Genomic DNA, 20,121 nt, shown 5'->3' on the forward strand with positions numbered 1-20,121 from the left:
CTGAGTGTGATCAAGGAGCAGCAGGTGACTCTGCCCTGTGTGCTGCTGGCGGGAAACCCCCTACCTGAGAGACGCTGGCTACACAACCACGGCCTGGTGAGAAGGTTATACACACACACTGTCACACACACACACACACACACACACACACACACACACACACACACACACACACACACACACACACACACACACACACACACACACACACACACACACACACACACACACACACACACAACTGGTGCCTGAGATCTGCCTGTGGTTAAGCACTGTGAATAAGATCACACCAATTTGTTCTCAGACAGTCGAGGAATGATGATTTTTTTTTTTTAACAAAACCACTCCACAATTACTTACTCACTGCAACGTTTATGAAGGTGTCTATTGTTTTAGCAATGATTTTAAAACTAATATTAGACTCGTCTATGGACCACCAGTGCCTGTTTTGAGTAGAGGTCCATTCTTTAAGTGTATTTGGGTGTTTCATACATACCGCATGTTTTATACATACCGCATGTTTTATACATACCGCATGTATTATACATACCGCATGTTTTATACGTACCGCCTGTTTTATACATACCGCCTGTTTTATACATACCGCCTGTTTTATACATTCCACATGTTTTATACATACCACATGTATTATACATACCACCTGTTTTATACATACCGCCTGTTTCATACATACCACATGTTTTATACATACCGCCTGTTTTATACATACCGCATGTATTATATATACCACATGTTTTAGACATACCGCATGTTTTATACGTACCGCCAGTTTTATACATACCACATGTTTTATACATACCACATGTATTATACATACCACATGTATTATACATACCACATGTATTATATATACCTCATGTTTTATACATACCGCCTGTTTTATACATACCACATGTTTTATACATACCACATGTATTATACATTCCACATGTATTATACATACTGCCTGTTTTATACATACCGCATGTTTTATACATACGGCATGTTCCATACATACCACCTGTTTTATACATACCACATGTATTATACATACCGCCTGATTTGTACATACCACATGTTTTATACATACCGCCTGTTTTATACATACCACCTGTTTTATACATACCACATGTATTATACATACCGCCTGTTTTATACATACAGCATGTTTTATACATACCACATGTTTTATACATTCCACATGTTTTATACATACCGCATGTTTTATACATACGGCATGTTTTATACATATACGGCATGTTTTATACATACCACCTGTTTTATACATACCACATGTATTATACATACCACATGTTTTATACATTCCACATGTTTTATACATACCACCTGTTTTATACAAAACACATGTATTATACATACCGCATGTTTTATACATACCGCATGTTTTATACATAGCGCATGTTTTATACATACCGCATGTTTTATACATAGCGCATGTTTTATACATACCACATGTTTTATACATACCACATGTTTTATACATACCACATGTGTTATACATACCACATGTTTTATTCATACCGCATGCCAATACAGCTGGTTGTGTGTGTCTGTGTGTGTCCCTTCATGTAATGTTCTCACCTGTTGGATGTGTTCCTGTCCGTGCCAGGTGAGCTCCAGCCCGTATGTGACGGTGCGTAGAGACGGCAGCCTGCATATAGAACACGTTCGTCTGGAGGATGGAGGGAAATACACCTGCCTGGCAGAGAACGTTCTGGGCTCCAGCAACCGCACCACCACCCTCAACATCTATGGTAAGACCACAGTAAGGCCACAATACCATGGTTAACATCTACTATATGACCACAGTAAGACCACAATACCATGGTTAACATCTACTATACGACCACAGTAAGACCACAATACCATGGTTAACATCTACTATAAGACCACAGTAAGACCACAATACCATGGTTAACATCTACTATACGACCACAGTGATACTACAATACCATGGTTAACATCTACTATACGACCACAGTAAGACCACAATACCATGGTTAACATCTACAATACGACCACAGTAAGACCACAATACCATGGTTAACATCTACTATCTGACCACAGTAAGACCACAATACCATGGTTAACATCTACAATACGACCACAGTAAGACCACAATACCATGGTTAACATCTACAATACGACCACAGTAAGACCACAATACCATGGTTAACATCTACAATACGACCACAGTAAGACCACAATACCATGGTTAACATCTACTATACGACCACAGTAAGACCACAATACCATGGTTAACATCTACTATACGACCACATTAAAACCACAATACCATGGTTAACATCTACTATCTGACCACAGTAACACCACAATACCATGGTTAACATCTACTATACGACCACAGTGAGACCACAATACCATGGTTAACATCTACAATACGACCACAGTAAGACCACAATACCATGGTTAACATCTACAATACGACCACAGTGAGACCACAATACCATGGTTAACATCCACTATACGACCACAGTAAGACCACAATACCATGGTTAACATCTACGATACGACCACAGTAAGACCACAATACCATGGTTAACATCTACTATACGACCACAGTAAGACCACAATACCATGGTTAACATCTACAATACGACCACAGTAAGACCACAACACCAAGGTTAACATCTACTATACGACCACAGTAAGACCACAATACCATGGTTAACATCTACTATACGACCACAGAAGGCCACAATACCATGGTTAACATCTACAATACGACCACAGTAAGACCACAATATCAAGGTTAACATCTACTATACGACCACAGTAAGACCATAATACCATGGTTAACATCTACGATACGACCACAGTAAGACCACAATACCATGGTTAACATCCACTATACGACCACAGCAAGACCACAATACCATGGTTAACATCTACAATCTGACCACAGTAAGACCACAATACCATGGTTAACATCTACTATACGACCACAGTAAGACCACAATACCATGGTTAACATCTACAATACGACCACAGTAAGACCACAATACCATGGTTAACATCTACTATACGACCACAGTAAGACCCCAATACCATGGTTAACATCTACAATACAACCACAGTAAGACCACAATACCAAGCTTAACATCTACTATACGACCACAGTAAGACCAGAATACCATGGTTAACATCTACTATCTGACCACAGTAAGACCACACTACCATGGTTAACATCTACAATACGACCACAGTAAGACCACAATACCATGGTTAACATCTACTATACAACCACAGTCAGACCACAATACCATGGTTAACATCTACTATACGACCACAGTAAGACCACAATACCATGGTTAACATCTACAATACGACCACAGTAAGACCACAATAAGACCACAATACCATGGTTAACGTCTACAATACGACCACAGTAAGACCACAATACCATGGTTAACATCTACTATACGACCACAGTAAGACCACAATACCATGGTTAACATCTACTATACGACCACAGCAAGACCACAATACCATGGTTAACATCTACTATCTGACCACAGTAAGACCACAATACCATGGTTAACATCTACTATACGACCACAGTAAGACCACAATACCATGGTTAACATCTACAATACGACCACAGTAAGACCACAATACCATGGTTAACATCTACTATACGACCACAGTAAGACTACAATACCATGGTTAACATCTACTATACGACCACAGTAAGACCACAATACCATGGTTAACATCTACTATACGACCACAGTAAGACCACAATACTATGGTTAACATCTACTATCTGACCACAGTAAGACCACAATACCATGGTTAACATCTACTATACGACCACAGTAAGACCAGAATACCATGGTTAACATCTACTATCTGACCACAGTAAGACCACACTACCATGGTTAACATCTACAATACGACCACAGTAAGACCACAATACCATGGTTAACATCTACTATACGACCACAGTCAGACCACAATACCATGGTTAAAATCTACTATACGACCACAGTAAGACCACAATACCATGGTTAACATCTACAATACGACCACAGTAAGACCACAATAAGACCACAATACCATGGTTAACGTCTACAATACGACCACAGTAAGACCACAATACCATGGTTAACATCTACTATACGACCACAGTAAGACCACAATACCATGATTAACATCTACTATACGACCACAGCAAGACCACAATACCATGGTTAACATCTACTATCTGACCACAGTAAGACCACAATACCATGGTTAACATCTACTATACGACCACAGTAAGACCACAATACCATGGTTAACATCTACAATACGACCACAGTAAGACCACAATACCATGGTTAACATCTACTATACGACCACAGTAAGACTACAATACCATGGTTAACATCTACTATACGACCACAGTAAGACCACAATACCATGGTTAACATCTACAATACGACCACAGTAAGACCACAATACCATGGTTAACATCTACAATACGACCACAGTAAGACCACGAATACCATGGTTAACATCTACTATACAACCACAGTAAGACCACAATACCATGGTTTACATCTACAATACGACCACAGTAAGACCACAATACCAAGGTTAACATCTACTATACGACCACAGTAAGACCACAATACCATGGTTAACATCTACTATACGACCACATTAAGACCACAATACCATGGTTAACATCTACTATACGACCACAGTAAGACCACAATACCATGGTTAACATCTACAATACGACCACAGTAAGACCACAATACCAAGGTTAACATCTACTATACGACCACAGTAAGACCACAATACCATGGTTAACATCTACTATACAGACCACAGTAAGACCACAATACCATGGTTAACATCTACTATACGACCACAGTAAGACCACAATACCATGGTTAACATCTACTATACGACCACAGTAAGACCACAATACCATGGTTAACATCTACTATACGACCACAGTAAGACCACAATACCAAGGTTAACATCTACTATACGACCACAGCAAGACCACAATACCATGGTTAACATCTACTATCTGACCACAGTAACACCACAATACCATGGTTATCATCTACTATACGACCACAGTAAGACCACAATACCATGGTTAACATCTACTATACGACCACAGTAAGACCACAATACCATGGTTAACATCTACTATACGACCACAGTAAGACCACAATACCATGGTTAACATCTACTATACGACCACAGTGATACTACAATACCATGGTTATCATCTACTATACGACCACAGTGAGACCACAATACCATGGTTAACATCCACTAAACGACCACAGTAAGACCACAATACCATGGTTAACATCTACTATACGACCACAGTAAGACCACAATACCATGGTTAACATCTACAATACGACCACAGTAAGACCACAATACCATGGTTAACATCTACAATACGACCACAGTAAGACCACAATACCATGGTTAACATCTACAATACAACCACAGTAAGACCACAATACCATGGTTAACATCTACTATACGACCACAGTAAGACCACAATACCATGGTTAACATCTACTATACGACCACAGTAAGACCACAATACCATGGTTAACATCTACAATACGACCACAGTAAGACCACAATACCATGGTTAACATCTACTATACGACCACAGTAAGACCACAATACCATGGTTAACATCTACTATACGACCACAGTAAGACCACAATACCATGGTTAACATCTACTATACGACCACAGTAAGACCACAATACCATGGTTAACATGTACTATACGACCACAGTAAGACCACAATACCATGGTTAACATCTACAATACGACCACAGGAAGACCACTGTAGCAACAACCCGTACCCTCCACATTGACTGGTTCTGGTGATTCTTGTTAATAGCCTCGTTGTTGTTATTTTATCCTGTTACTATTTTTCCTTTAGTTTATTGTGCAGATTTTTCTTCCTTCAATTTTAAAACTCTGCGTGGTTAGTTAATGGCTCTTAAGTAAGCATTTTGTGGTATTTGTTGTATTTGATTTGATTTGTACTAGGACCACATAACCACAGTCAGAATCTATGGTAAGACCACTGTAACAGTGAGGACAGTGAGGACAGTAAAACTATGGTCAACAGTTAAAGCCATGGTTAACTTCTACTAAACAGTTATAGTGTATGTCTTCTGTGGGACCACTCTCTTGTTTCCACTGTATATCTACTGTCGGTAAGACTGTATTGGAGTCCTTCCACAATCCTCCATAATGTTCTCATCTTCTCTGTGGGCTGTCTGACTCCACACACAATGACCCTTTATTCTCCTCCCCCCCTTTCTCTCTCTCTCTCTCTCTCTCTCTCTCTCTCTCTCTCTCTCTCTCTCTCTCTCTCTCTTTGTGTCTCTGTACTTGCTCTCATTTTTTTCTCTCGCTCTCTTTCTTTCTTTCTATACTCTTTCTCTGTTCTCTCTCTCTCTCTCTGTACTCTCTGTACTCTCTTTCTCTCTCTCTCTACTCTCTCTGTACTCTCTCTCTATATCTATGTTCTCTCTCTCTCTCTCTCGCTCTGTTCACTCTTTCTTTCTCTCTCTCTGTTCTCTCTCTCGCTCTCTTTATACTCTCTCTGTACTCTCTCTCTCTGTTCTTTCTCTCTATCTCTCTCTGTACTCTCTGTCTCTCGCTCTCTGTTCTCTCTCTGTTCTCTCTCTCCATCTGTCTCTCTCTCTCTTTTCTCTCTCTCTCTCTCATCTCCGTCTCTCTCTCTCTGTTCTCTCTTTTCTCTCTCTCTCTCTCTCTCTCCCTCTCTCTCTCTCTCTCTCTCTCTCTCTCTCTCTGTTCTTACTTCATGAATATGACTGTCTGAGTTTGCATAAAAACCAGGAACAGCTGTTGAGAGTGGCACAGTTTGGAAGGGTTTGGAACAGGAAGAGGGAAAAATATGTTCTCATTCTTTATTGGAACCAGTTTGGGTGGTGCTTCTACAATTCTACCTTCATAAATGGGAATGGGTCATGGCGTGTTGAAATGCTCTTTGAAATGTTGAAATTAGCTCATTTCTATATCCTCATATGTTTCTGTAGACATTTCCTTCTAACTTTTCTCAGAGAACAACCACAGGCACAGCCCAGCAGGAGTTGACAGTACACTTCCAGTAGACAATGTCCAAAGAGTGTATTTTGTCTACATGTTACATGAGAGAGTGAGAACGTGTAAAGTCATCATGAGTTAAATAACTAATTGTGATGTTAAACTGTGAGTTAGTCTCTGTAGCCGCTCCAAGTTTCCGGCGTTAATATCTTCCCCAGATGTCCCAGGGCCTATTGATAAAACAGATAGAGGGAGCGAGGGAGAGATTTTTTATTTTATTTTATTTATTTAACCTTTATTTAACTAGGAAAGTCAGTTAAGAACAAATTCGTATTTACAATGACAGCTTACATCGGCCAAACCCGGACGATGCTGGGCCAATTGTGCGCCGTCCGATGGGACTCCCAATCACGGCCGGTTGTGAAACAGCTTGGATTCGAACCAGAGTATCTGTAGTGACGCCGCTAGCACTGAGATGCAGTGCCTTAGACCACTTCGCCCTGAAGGAGAAGAGAGGGATACCTTTATGTGTGTCAGCCAAACACTGTGTCCACCATTTAGACACCACAGAGACACAACATACTGTACACACAACACACACACACACACAGGTTCACTGGTCTAACTTAATGCCCCCCCTCTCCTCTCCCCTCACCAGTGATGCCTACCATCCAACATGGCCCTCAGGTCTTCAGTACCATAGAGGGCACCCCCATCTCCCTACCCTGTCGTGCCGACGGAGTGCCCACGCCCGACATCACCTGGTCCAAGGTCTGTAGTACTTGGTTTTTGACGACTGTCCTCCATCTCACTGGGTTTGGGGCAAGTTTATCCAGGTCACACCAGTTGATTTGCACTGTAACACACTCTCTTGTTTTACTGTTCCTATCCACCTGTCATCTTCAGCCTACATCCTCCATTCTCTCAACCTACTTTCAGAGAGAGGAAGAGAAAAGCAAGAGGTGAGGATAGAAGGAAAGAGAAGTGGGATAACTGCCAGCGAAAGATAGAGTTTCCGACAACAAAAGAGAGAGAGAGAGGGGGATTTAATATGAAAATGCAGAGTGATTGTCAGAGAGTGACTGAGATGGCAAACGAGAGAGAGAGAGAGAGAGAGAGAGAGAGAGAGAGAGAGAGAGAGAGAGAGAGAGAGAGACAGGCAGAGACAGAGACATAGAGAGACAGAGAGAGACAGAGAGAGAGAGAGCGACAGAGAGAGACAGACAGAGAGAGACAGATAGACAGAGAGACAGACAGAGAGAGACAGACAGAGAGAGACAGACAGAGAGAGACAGACACAGAGAGACATACAGAGAGAGAGACAGAGACAGAGAGAGACAGATAGAGACAGAGACAGAGAGAGAGAGACAGAGAGAGAGACAGAGACAGATAGAGAGAGAGACAGACAGAGAGAGACATACAGAGAGACAGAGAGAGAGAGACAGACAGAGAGAGACATACAGATAGAGAGACAGGGGAAATGGATGTGCAGTTAATTCATTTGTTTTTGTTTTGTTCCTCTCAAACAATTGAGACTGCTGTGTGTTTCTGTACATCCGTTGACAGTTATATTTCCTTACATAACCTATTATATGAGCTCCAATCTGGATTTAGAAAATCCCATTCCACCAACACTTGCCTACTATATCTACTGTAACTGACCACATAAGGAAGGAAGTAGATGGAGGGAAATTGTTTGGTATGGTTATGTTAGATCTCCAAAAGGCGTTTGATACAGTGGATCATTAGATTCTGTTAATCAAACTAATAGCCATGGGCTTTAATTACTTAGCAGTAAAATGGGTTAGCTCTTATCTGCAAGGAAGAAACAGATGGTGGATGTTGATGGGACCCTATCTAAACCCAAAATCTTGAACTGCGGGGTAACCCAAGGGAGTGTGCTGGGTCCACTTTTCTTTCTATTGTATATAAATGATCTGAAATCTGCCTGTACATGTGACCTTTTCCTCTATGCAGATGATTCTGCACTGTTGGTTTCCCACAAAGACAAAAATGTGGTTGAGAAAGCCCCCAGTGCTGACCTTCTGAATGTCAGTAAATGGCTATATGACAATAAGCTGTCTCTTCACCTTGGAAAAACAGAGTCCATCTTGTTCGGGTCCAAAGTGAAACTGAGGAAATCCCCAGATTTTAAGGTGGTAGTAGGTGACATATTAGTCACAGCAAAATACTCTGTTAATTATCTTGGATATGTGCTAGATAACCATCTGACAGGGGAAAGCATGGCACAAAACGTTATCTCCAAAGTGAACCAAAGTAAAATTAGGTTTCTGTCAAGAACCTTCAATTATCTGGATAAGAATGCAATGGGGGCATTGGCATGGGCTCTTGTTCAATGCCACTTTGTCTATGCGTGCTCTTCCTGGTATAATAGTGCCCCCAAGATAATACAAAATAAATTGCAGACATCTCAGAACAAATTAGTCAGGATTATTCTTAAACTTCCAGCACTTACACATCTTGACCATTCCCGCTTTGAAATCCTTAGATGGTTCAAAGTGGAGAGAATCTCTCCGATTAAATTGTGTCTTGTACATCAGATTGTCCACAGTATGGTCTCCAGGTACCTATGTAGCTACTTTACCTTAGTAAGGGATAACCATAACTATTCAACTAGGAGTGAAAACTGATGTTGTTCCTTTTAGATTTTAAAGTGGTATGGGGGAAAGAAACGTTTTTATACTCAGCTGCCATTCTTTGGAATAGTCCTCAGAAGAATTTGGAATTTGGCTAAATAGTAGCATGTCTCAAAAGTGAGTTGTAAGATTATAGTACATGGATGAGAATGACATGCCAGAGATAGCATATGGTCTGCCTTTTGGTGCCTGTTGTTTATCATATTGTGATTGTCTCATATATATTAGGTATTGATTGTTTTATACATTAACAGCATGTGAGACAAGAAACATGTACCTGTCCATAGTTGTTTATTAGGAAAGGGATTTGTACTAATTATCTCATGTTATGAATCAAACAACAATTTTGTCTGTCATTGTCTGTTGCCATTACTATTGCCGCCTAACCTTGTTGCCTTCCCCCTTCCCTCTTCAAAGCACCACAATGAAAATAAGCTTTATTGTGTTATCCTTGATGATTTTCTTCCATTGTATGTGGAGGCGTCACCTTCTGGAGCACCCTTATGTTTGGATTTCTTTTTAAATTGTCTAATAAATGCAATCAGTCAATCAATCTGTAAGTCTGGATTCCTGGTATAGTACTTATAACCAGAACCAAGACAGAAGGGTTTGGCCAAGGCGGGTAGGCTGTCATTGTAAATAAGAATTTGTTCTTATCTGACTTGCCTAGATAAATAAAGGTTAAATAAAATAAAAACGTTGGAACTCATGACAGCCTTTTTCCTATTAGTAGTCTATCTGTTCTGGAACTGGACATGCTTGTACAGTACGTGTTTGTGTGCTCGCATCCACTTATAGTTACACATATGGTGTGTATGGCATTATACTGTGTGGGAATGAGGGGGTGGGGGTTTGAAGGGGAAGTGTGAAGCTAGAGACTGTGTGGCGCTAGAGGCTGTGTGAAGCTAGAGGCTGTGTGAAGCCAGAGGCTGTGTGGAGCTAGAGGCTGTGTGGAGCTAGAGGCTGTGTGAAGCTAGAGGTTGTGTGGAGCTAGAGGCTGTGTGGAGCTAGAGGCTGTGTGGAGCTAGAGTCTGTGTGGAGGCAGAGGCTGTGTGAAGCTAGAGGCTGTGTGGAGCTAGAGGCTGTGTGGAGGCAGAGGCTGTGTGGAGCTAGAGGCTGTGTGGAGCCAGAGGCTGTGTGAAGCTAGAGGCTGTGTGGAGCCAGAGGCTGTGTGGAGCCAGAGGCTGTGTGGAGCCAGAGGCTGTGTGGAGCTAGAGGCTGTGTGAAGCTAGAGGCTGTGTGGAGCTAGAGGCTGTGTGAAGCTAGAGGCTGTGTGGAGCCAGAGGCTGTGTGAATCTAGAGGCTGTGTGGAGCCAGAGGCTGTGTGAAGCTAGAGGCTGTGTGGAGCTAGAAGCTGTGTGGAGCCAGAGGCTGTGTGGAGCCAGAGGCTGTATGAAGCTAGAGGCTGTGTGGAGCTAGAGGCTGTGTGAAGCTAGAGGCTGTGTGGAGCTAGAGGCTGTGTGGAGCTAGAGGCTGTGTGAAGCTAGAGGCTGTGTGAAGCTAGAGGATGTGTGGAATAAAGACTAATTATAGAATAATTATTTCCCATTAGAACATTGATCATGGTTTTATTTGGCCCGCGGGTGGTTTTATTTGGCCTGCGTGTGGTTTTATTTGCCCCCCCCCAAAAAAGAATACAATTCGCCATTGTTTTGTTCATTGTTGAACATAAAAGACTGTAAAAACACCAGGAAATGAGCTCCAAGTGATTTTAATTTTGGAAATCTGTTCCCAGGTATTCCCACACATAGTAGAGAGACACATGATCATATACAAATGTAAACAAGGTTTGAAATTATTACGTTTTAGTCAAGCATCTGTTTAGGCTTCTTGCGGTCAATATGCAGTCTACAAATTATTTGTAATTCTAAACTGGGTGGTTCAAGCCCTGAATGCTGATTGGCTGACAGCCGTGGTATATCAGTCCGTATACTACGGGTATGACAAAACATTTATTTTTATTGCTCTAATTACATTGGTAACCAGTTTATAATAGCAATAAGGCACCTTGGGGGTTTGTGGTATATGGCCAATATACCACGACTAAGGGCTGTATCCAGGCACTTCGCGTTGCGTCGTGCATAAGAACTGCCCTTAGCCATGGTATATTGGCCATTTACCACACCCTCATTGCTTAATTATGTACCGGCCTCCCGACCATCCGCTCAAGAAAAAGATCATCCTGCGGCTGAGCGTAATTGATGATCCCTGCACTAGACCTCACTTTAACACGCCTGCTAAAAGGCCTGCTCTGTCCTAAACAGTTGAACTGATCTACTGTGTTGGGTTGTGTTGCACTGTGTTGGGTAGAGTCAGGCTATGTTGGGTAGAGTCAGGCTATGTTGGGTAGAGTCAGACTGTGTTGGGTCGAGTCAGGCTGCGTTGGGTCGAGTCAGGCTGCGTTGGGTCGAGTCAGGCTGCGTTGGGTAGAGTCAGGCTGCGTTGGGTAGAGTCAGGCTGCGTTGGGTAGAGTCAGACTGCGTTGGGTAGAGTCAGGCTGCGTTGGGTAGAGTCAGGTGGTGTTGGGTTGAGTCAGGCGGTGTTGGGTTGAGTCAGGCTGTGTTGGGTAGAGTCAGGCTGTGTTTGGTAGAGTCAGGCTGTGTTGGGTTGTGTTGCAATGTGTTGGGTAGAGTCAGGCTGTGTTGGGTTGAGTCAGGTGGTGTTGGGTAGAGTCAGGCTATGTTTGGTAGAGTCACGCTGTGTTGGATAGAGTCAGGCTGTGTTGGGTAGAGTCAGGCTGTGTTGGGTAGAGTCAGGCTGTGTTGGGTAGAGTCAAGCTGTGTTGGGTAGAGTCAGGCTGCGTTGGGTAGAGCCAGGCTGTGTTGGTTTGTGTTGCACTGTGTTGTGTAGAGTCAGGCTGTGTTGGGTAGAGTCAGACTGTGCTGGGTAGAGTCAGACTGTGCTGGGTAGAGTTAGGCTGCGTTGGGTATAGTCAGGCTGCGTTGGGTAGAGTCAGGCTGTGTTGGGTTGAGTCAGACTGCGTTGGGTCGAGTCAGGCTTCATTGGGTAGAGTCAGGCGGTGTTGGGTAGAGTCAGGCTGCGTTGGGTAGAGTCAGGCTGCGTTGGGTAGAGTCGGGCTGCGTTGGGTAGAGCCAGGCTGCGTTGGGTAGAGTCGGGCTGTGTTGGGTAGAGCCAGGCTGTGTTGGTTTGTGTTGCACTGTGTTGGACCAACAGAACATGAGACGTGTCCTTAGAGCAGTAATGTTCCTCCACACACGCCTGTTATGTATTTCTAGACCAATCACTTTCCCAGTAGTGGATTCTGGGAAGACAATGGCAGAAGACAGTAACAGGCCTTTGACTGTGTGTGTGCATGTGTGTGTGTGAGTGTGTGTGCGCGTATGTGTGGGCGTGAGTGCGGGTGCGTGTGTGTGTGGTTCAGTTTTTCTCATCATGCACACTGGTTTCAGGGACTAGCAAAAGATATGCTGTTAAAGTGAATGGGGCTTCAGAGGCATATGAAACCTGACTCTGATAAGTTCTGCACCAGCTGCTCTGTTCCTATTCTCTCTGATTCCTTCACCCTGCGTTCTCCAACGTATCAATCCCATGTCAAAGCCACCAGGCCAACTCACAAAGGACCCCCTCTTGCCTGGTGCTTAATTGTTTTTGAGATAAATGTTAGTAGACACTAAGGTCACATTTATTGGCCTTCAGTCATATAAATAGAATGAGTCAGTCTAATTTTATTCCTACAGTACATGTTGGGAACCAAAGTATCATTGATGCGTAATGATCAGATTTATTCCTCTCTATAGTAAAGTGTTGTCTAGAGAACAGGGAAAGCATTACTTTTTGAATCTCTACACGCGAACGCACGCACGCACGCACACACACACACACACACACACACACACCGCCCGTTCCTCATACTCCCATTCTCTCGCCCCCTTTCAATGTCAATAAAGTAAGTTACTAAAGTGAGAGAGATGCCCTCTGATCTCTAACCCCTGCCCTGTATGACTCCGTCTCTCCGTAGCGAGGGGAGCTGTTGAACGTGGGTGGTCTGTCCTTCTCTCTGGGGTCTGACGGCAGCCTCCACATCACCTCCCCCACCGGGGAAGAGTCTGGGGAGTTTGTCTGCACTGCAACCAACGCAGCCGGCTACAGGTCCAAGAAGGTCCAGCTCACTGTCTACGGTAGGTAAGGCCTGCTGAGGAGCTCTTAACTCTTTATGGCAAGAGACAGTTAACAGGCCCTCTGCATTCCCTTCTTATTCATATTCATTGTTTCACAGTAAGCTGGGTATTTGTAATGCCATGTCTTGTATTTGATGTGACTTATGATGTCTTATGACCTACTCACCTCTCTCTCTCTCTCTCTCTCTCTCTCTCTGTCTATTCAGTGCGCCCCAGGCAGAGCGGGGTCTCTGGAGGGGTGGGGAGCAACGGTGAGGCCCTGGAGGTGTCTGTCATTGAGGGAGAGGACGTGACCCTGCCCTGTGAGGTCCAAAGTGTCCCCCCTCCAATCATCACCTGGGCCAAGGAGAAACAGCTCATCTCCCCCTTCTCACCCAGGTAACACACACGTGCACGCACCACGCACGCAGACACACGCAGACAAACGCAGACACACACACATACAGTGTCTCTGCTCTCCTCTGGACCTGGAATTCATCCATGTCATGACATGTCTTGGACGTGGCTCGACTCAACATGGCTGACTGTGTGGTTGATGTGTATCAGAAAGTTTTCATTTCAAGGGCTAGGAAAGACAGTGTGTGTCAATGTGTGTGTATGTGTACAGTGCATTCGGAAAGTATTCAGAACCCTTGACTTTTTCCACATTTTGTTACATTACAGCATTATTCTAAAATTGATTAATTAATTTTTTCCCCTCATTAATCTACACACAATACCCCATAATGACAAAGCAAAAACAGGGTTTTAGAATTTTTTTCTACAAAAATGAAATACCTTTTTTACATAAGTATTCAGACCCTTTGCTATGAGACTCGAAATGCAATGCAATCAATCAATCAATCAATCAATCAATCAATCAATCAATCAATCAATCAATCAAATGTATTTATAAAACCCTTTTTACATCAGCAGATGTCACAAAGTGCTATACAGAAACCAGCCTAAACCAGCCTAAATATTTAAGAAAGTAAAAGTGAGGTTTTGGCTTTCTTTGGAGAATATCTATGTGTGCACAATTATTGGGCAACTATTAGTGTGCAGAATTATTATGCAACTAAATGAAAAACGAAAAGTTCCCCATCTCACTTGTTTATTTTCATCTGTTAAAGTGAGAATAATTAACAAACAACTCAAAATGTATAAATAAACATTTCTGACATTTAAAAAAAAAAATCTGTGACCAATATAGCCACCCTTCATTTCAATAACAGTCATAAGCCTTCCATCCATGGAGTCTGTCAGTTTCTTGATCTGTTGACCATCAACTTTGTGTGCAGCAGCAACCACAGTCTCCCAGACACTGGTCAGAGAGGTGTACTGTTTTCCTTCACCGTAAATCCTCCGTTTAACAAGGGACCACAAGTTCTCAATAGGGTTTAGGTCAGGTGAGGAAGGGGGCCATGTCATTATTCTTTCATCTTTAAGGCCTTTACTGGCTAGCCACGCAGTGGAGTACTTCGATGCATGCGATGGAGCATTGTCCTGCATAAAAATCATGGTCTTCTTGAAAGATGCAGACTTTTTCCTGTACCACTGCTTGAAGAAAGTGTCTTCTAAAAACTGCCAGTAGGTTTGGGAGTTGAGTTTGAGTCCATTTTCAACCCGAAAAGGTCCAACTAGCTCATCTTTAATAATACCACCCCATACCAGTACCCCACCTCCACCTTGCTGGCGTCTGAGTCGAAGTGCAGCTCCGTGCCCGTTACTGATCCAGCCACGGGCCCATCCATCTGGTCCGTCAAGAGTCACTCTCATCTCATCAGTCCATAAAACCTTTGAAAAATCTGTCTTCAGATATTTCTTGGCCCAGTCTTGACGTTTCAACTTATGTGTCTTGTTCAGTGGTGGTCGGGTTTCAGCCTTCCTTACCTTGGCCATGTCTCTGAGCACTGACCACCTTGTACTTCTGGGCACTCCAGGTAGGTTGCAGTTCTGGAATATGACAGCACTGGAGGATAATGGGTTCCTGGTAGCTTCACGTTTGATTCTTCTCAAATCTTTGGCAGTTAATTTGCGTCTTTTTTTCTCAACACGATTCTTGCGACCCTGTTGACTATTTGCAACAAAAAGTTTGATGGTTCTGTGATCACGCCCCAATATCTTAGCAATTTCAAGAGTGCTGCATTCCTCTGAAATACTTTTTACAATTTTTGACTTTTCAGAGTCAGTTAAATCTCTTTTTTTGGCCCATTTTGCCTGAGGAAAAGAAGCTGCCTAATAATTATACACACCTTGATATAGGGTGTTGATCTCCTTAGGCCACACCCTCCCTCATTACACAAATACACATCACCTGATATGCTTAAATCCAATAAGCATTCCAGTTTATACAGCTTGGAGTTGGGAAATATGCATATTAATGATGATATGGTCAAAATACTGACTTGCCTAATAATTGTGCACACAGTGTAGATATTTGCACAGGTCCAAAATAAACAAGTGTCTTTGATTTATTTTGTTTTGACTGGTTCTGATTGCACTTTTATAATTATGTTTGGGTGGAAAGGAGCTTCTCCTTCTCAGTGCGAGAGCAGCAGATCTCTGACACAGACACTCATAATGAGCTCCAAACAGAAAATGCTTGTTTGTGAGAAAGGAAATATGTTTAACAAATAGTTATTGTATTTCTTCTTTCTGAAAGGTCTGACAAGACAATACATTTTGGGCTGTTCTTACTTGGTCCTTTGACTGTCTAGAGGGTGTTTAAACTGTGCGGGTCAATCTGACCCATATAACAATGGGCTTCATTTTTTTTCAGCAAAGCACAAGGGTTAAATGGAAAATGTTTGGAACCAACAAGGCTCTTCATAGAGCTGGCCCCTCAGCCAAACTGAGCAATTGGGGGATAAGGGCCTTGGTCAGGGAGGTGACCAAGAACCTGATGGTCACTCTGACTGAGTTCTAGTGTTTCTCTGTGGAGATGGGAGAACCTTCCAGAAGGACAACCATCTGTGCAGCACTCCACCAATCAAGCCTTTATGGTAGAGTGGCCACTCCTCTGTAAAAGGCACATGACAGCCCACTTTGAGTTTGCCAAAAGGCAGCTAAAGGACTCAGACCATGAGAAACAAGATTCTCTAGTTTGATGAAACCAAGATTGAACTCTTTGGCCTGAATGCCAAGCGTCACATCTGGAGGTAACCTGTCACCATCCCTACGGTGAAGCATGCTGTGGGGATGTTTTTCAGTGGCAGGGACTGGGAGACTAATCAGGATTGAGGGGAAGATGGATGGAGCAAAATACAGAGAGATCCTTGATGAAAACTATCTCCAGAGCGCTCAGGACCTCAGACAGGGGCGAAGGTTCACCTTCCAACAGGACAACAGCCCTAAGCAAACAGCCAAGACAACGCAGGAGTGGCTTCGGGACAAATCTCTGAATGTCCTTGAGTGGCCCAGCCAGAGCCCAGACTTGAACCTGATCGAACATCTCTGGAGAGACCTGAAAATAGCTGTCCAGCGACGTTCCCCATCCAACCTGACAGAGGTTGAGAGGATCTGCAGTGAAGAATAGGAGAAACTCCCCAAATACAGGTGTGCCAAGCTTGTAGTGTCATACCCAAAAAGATTCGGTGCTGTAATCGCTGCCAAAGGTGCTTCAAGAAAGTACTGAGTAAAGGGTCTGAATACTTATGTAAATGTGATATTCCATTTTTTTTATATACATTTGCCAAAATGTCTAAATGTGGTTTTGCTTTGTCATTATGTGTAAGGGGTGTGTACTGGCGGCAGAGAAGTCAGGCACAGAGGAGAACAAAAACTGTGTTTCCAACGACGCAGTTTAATAATATAAACCACAGGAAAACAAAACAATCAATAAATGGGTACAAAACCCGACGCACACCAGACATAACGTGCACAAGCACTTACAATAAACAATTCCGGACAAGGACATGGGGGGAGCAGAGGGTTAAATACACAACATGTAATGATTGAATTGAAACCAGGTGTATGGAAAGACAAGACAAAACAAATGGAAAATGAAAGGTGGATCAGCGATGGCTAGAAGGCCGGTGACGTCGACCGCCGAACGCCGCCCGAACAAGGAGAGGGACCGACTTCGGCGGAAGTCGTGACATTATGGGGTATTGTGTGTAGATTGATAAGGAACAATTTTTATTTCATCCATTTTAGAATAAGGCTGTAACGTAACAAAATGTGGAAAAAGTCAAACAATCTGAATACTTTCCGAATGCACTGTATGTATCCCTGTGTGCGTGTTCAGTTTACTTGATGTGTATTTACATTTGTGTTTGTGTGATTCCTCTCCCAGACACACCCAGCTGCCCTCTGGTTCCATGAAGATCCTGGAGAGCCGGGTGTCAGACAGTGGTCTGTATGTGTGTGTGGCCTCTAACATCGCAGGCAACTTCACCCAAAACATTCTCCTCAGTGTCCTCGGTAAGGGTCAACACTACAACGATAGCACATGAAATTAATGTGTACATGTACATCGTATAGCTGCTGGCAGAATACCCCTTTCCACGTAACAATATTCTAACAGTGTATAACATGTCTCAGTAGTTTCATGTGTACATCTTAAGCACATCGGGATAGGGGAGGAAGTTCTACTAAAACTTCAACTGAACACAAACCTAGACCCAGCTTAACTAGACCCAGCTTAACTAGACCCAGCTTAACTAGACCCAGTTAAACTAGACCCAGCTTAACTAGACCCAGTTTAACTAGACCCAGCTTAACTAGACCCAGCTTAACTAGACCCAGCTTAACTAGACCCTTTCATAAAAGAAAATCGGTCAGAACAATAAACTGTCCTGCCAGACGTGGCATGAAAATCCCTCTCTCTCTCTCTCTCTCGCTCTCTCTCGCTTGCTCTCGCTCTCTCTCTCTCAATTCAAAGGGGCTTCATTGGCATGGGAAACATGCTTACATGGCCAAATAAAGTGAAATGAACAATAAATAAAAGTGAGAAGACACAAAACAATATCAACAAAAAACGACTCAAATTTAACAGTAAATATTTTACTCAATATTTACTGTTTTGTGGTGGAACGTGTGGGCATCACTTCCTTTTAGGTGGTTGTAGAATTGAACAGCTCTTTTCTGGATGTTGATAACTAGTGTGTATAGTCCTAATTTGGTGTTTTGCGTTGTACACAAAGTATATTTTAGCAGAATTCTGCATGCAGAGTCTCAATTGGGTGTTTGTCCCATTTTGTGAATTATTGGTTGGTGAGCAGACCCCAGACCTCACAACCTTAGAGGGCAATGGGTTCTATAGCTGATTGAAGTATTTTTTGCCAGACCCTAATTGGGATGTCAAGTTTTATGTTCCTTTTGATGGCGTAGAAGGCCCTTCTTGCCTTGTCTCTCAGATCGTTCACAGCTTTGTGGAAGTTACCTGTGGTGTTGATGTTTAGGCCGAGGTATGTGTAATTTTTTTGTGTGCTCTAGGGCAACGGTGTCTAGATGGAATTTGTATTTGTGGTCCTGGCAACTAAACCATTTTTGGAACACCATGATTTTCGTCTTACTGAGATTTACTCAGGGCCCAAGTCTGACAGAATCTGTGCAGAAGATCTAGGTGCTGCTGTAGTCCTGCCTTGGTTGGGGACAGAAGCACCAGATCATCAACAGACATTTGATTTCTGAGTTCAGTAGTGTGAGGCCGAGTGCTGCAGACTGTCCTCTCCAGTGCAGTGATATATACACTGAGTGAACAAAACATTAAGAACACCTTCCTAATATTGAGTTGCACCCCCTTTTGCCCTCAGAACAGCCTCAATTCCTCAGTTGCAGCAGACACACTCATTAGATGTTAAATACCTGATGTGTGAGAACACTGCACGAACATTACTCACTCAGCCCCAGACACATTAACATTGCTCACTGGGCCTGGGCAAGACCAGCAAGGGTGTTTAAACTCAATCTACACAGACAGACGGGTAGACAGACAGACAGACGGAAAGAGAGGGAGAAGAGAAGAGAGGAGAGGGAAATTAAGGGAAATGACAGCGTTGTCTAGATGAGTACACTGAGTCAGGCACTCAGGACTGTTTGAAGTGTTTGTGGAAATGACTAAAGTAGTCTGAACACTACAATTAACCTGCAGCAGCAATCTGAATGGCATCTGAATAGCACATTATATCACCTGCCGGGGCGAAGAGGGTTCTGAGGCGTACTGCGCTTTTTTGTCCAAACATAGAAAAACACTCACAGCCACAGACTGGGGAATAGCACTGTTAGACTGCTCAGATATATCTGAC

At 42.9% G+C, this 20,121-nt stretch overlaps 1 protein-coding gene across 2 annotated transcripts in view; it reads left to right on the forward strand.

Annotated features, from left to right (window-relative positions):
- The window catches only part of hmcn1 (hemicentin 1), a 236,670-nt gene that overhangs the window by 113,275 nt on the left and 103,274 nt on the right, over nt 1-20,121 (forward strand). For both annotated transcript variants that reach the window (XM_045687880.2, XM_045687881.2), the window contains exons 18-23: nt 1-96; nt 1,631-1,775; nt 7,754-7,866; nt 13,732-13,891; nt 14,098-14,269; nt 18,168-18,295. The exon at nt 1-96 is cut by the window's left edge and continues 32 nt beyond it. In XM_045687880.2, the coding sequence (XP_045543836.2) occupies nt 1-96; nt 1,631-1,775; nt 7,754-7,866; nt 13,732-13,891; nt 14,098-14,269; nt 18,168-18,295 (814 nt within the window). The remainder of the gene's footprint in view (nt 97-1,630; nt 1,776-7,753; nt 7,867-13,731; nt 13,892-14,097; nt 14,270-18,167; nt 18,296-20,121) is intronic.

The sequence above is a fragment of the Salmo salar genome, chromosome 10 (assembly GCF_965601325.2).
Source record: "Salmo salar chromosome 10, fSalSal1, whole genome shotgun sequence".
In the NCBI taxonomy this organism is placed as follows: domain Eukaryota; kingdom Metazoa; phylum Chordata; class Actinopteri; order Salmoniformes; family Salmonidae; genus Salmo; species Salmo salar.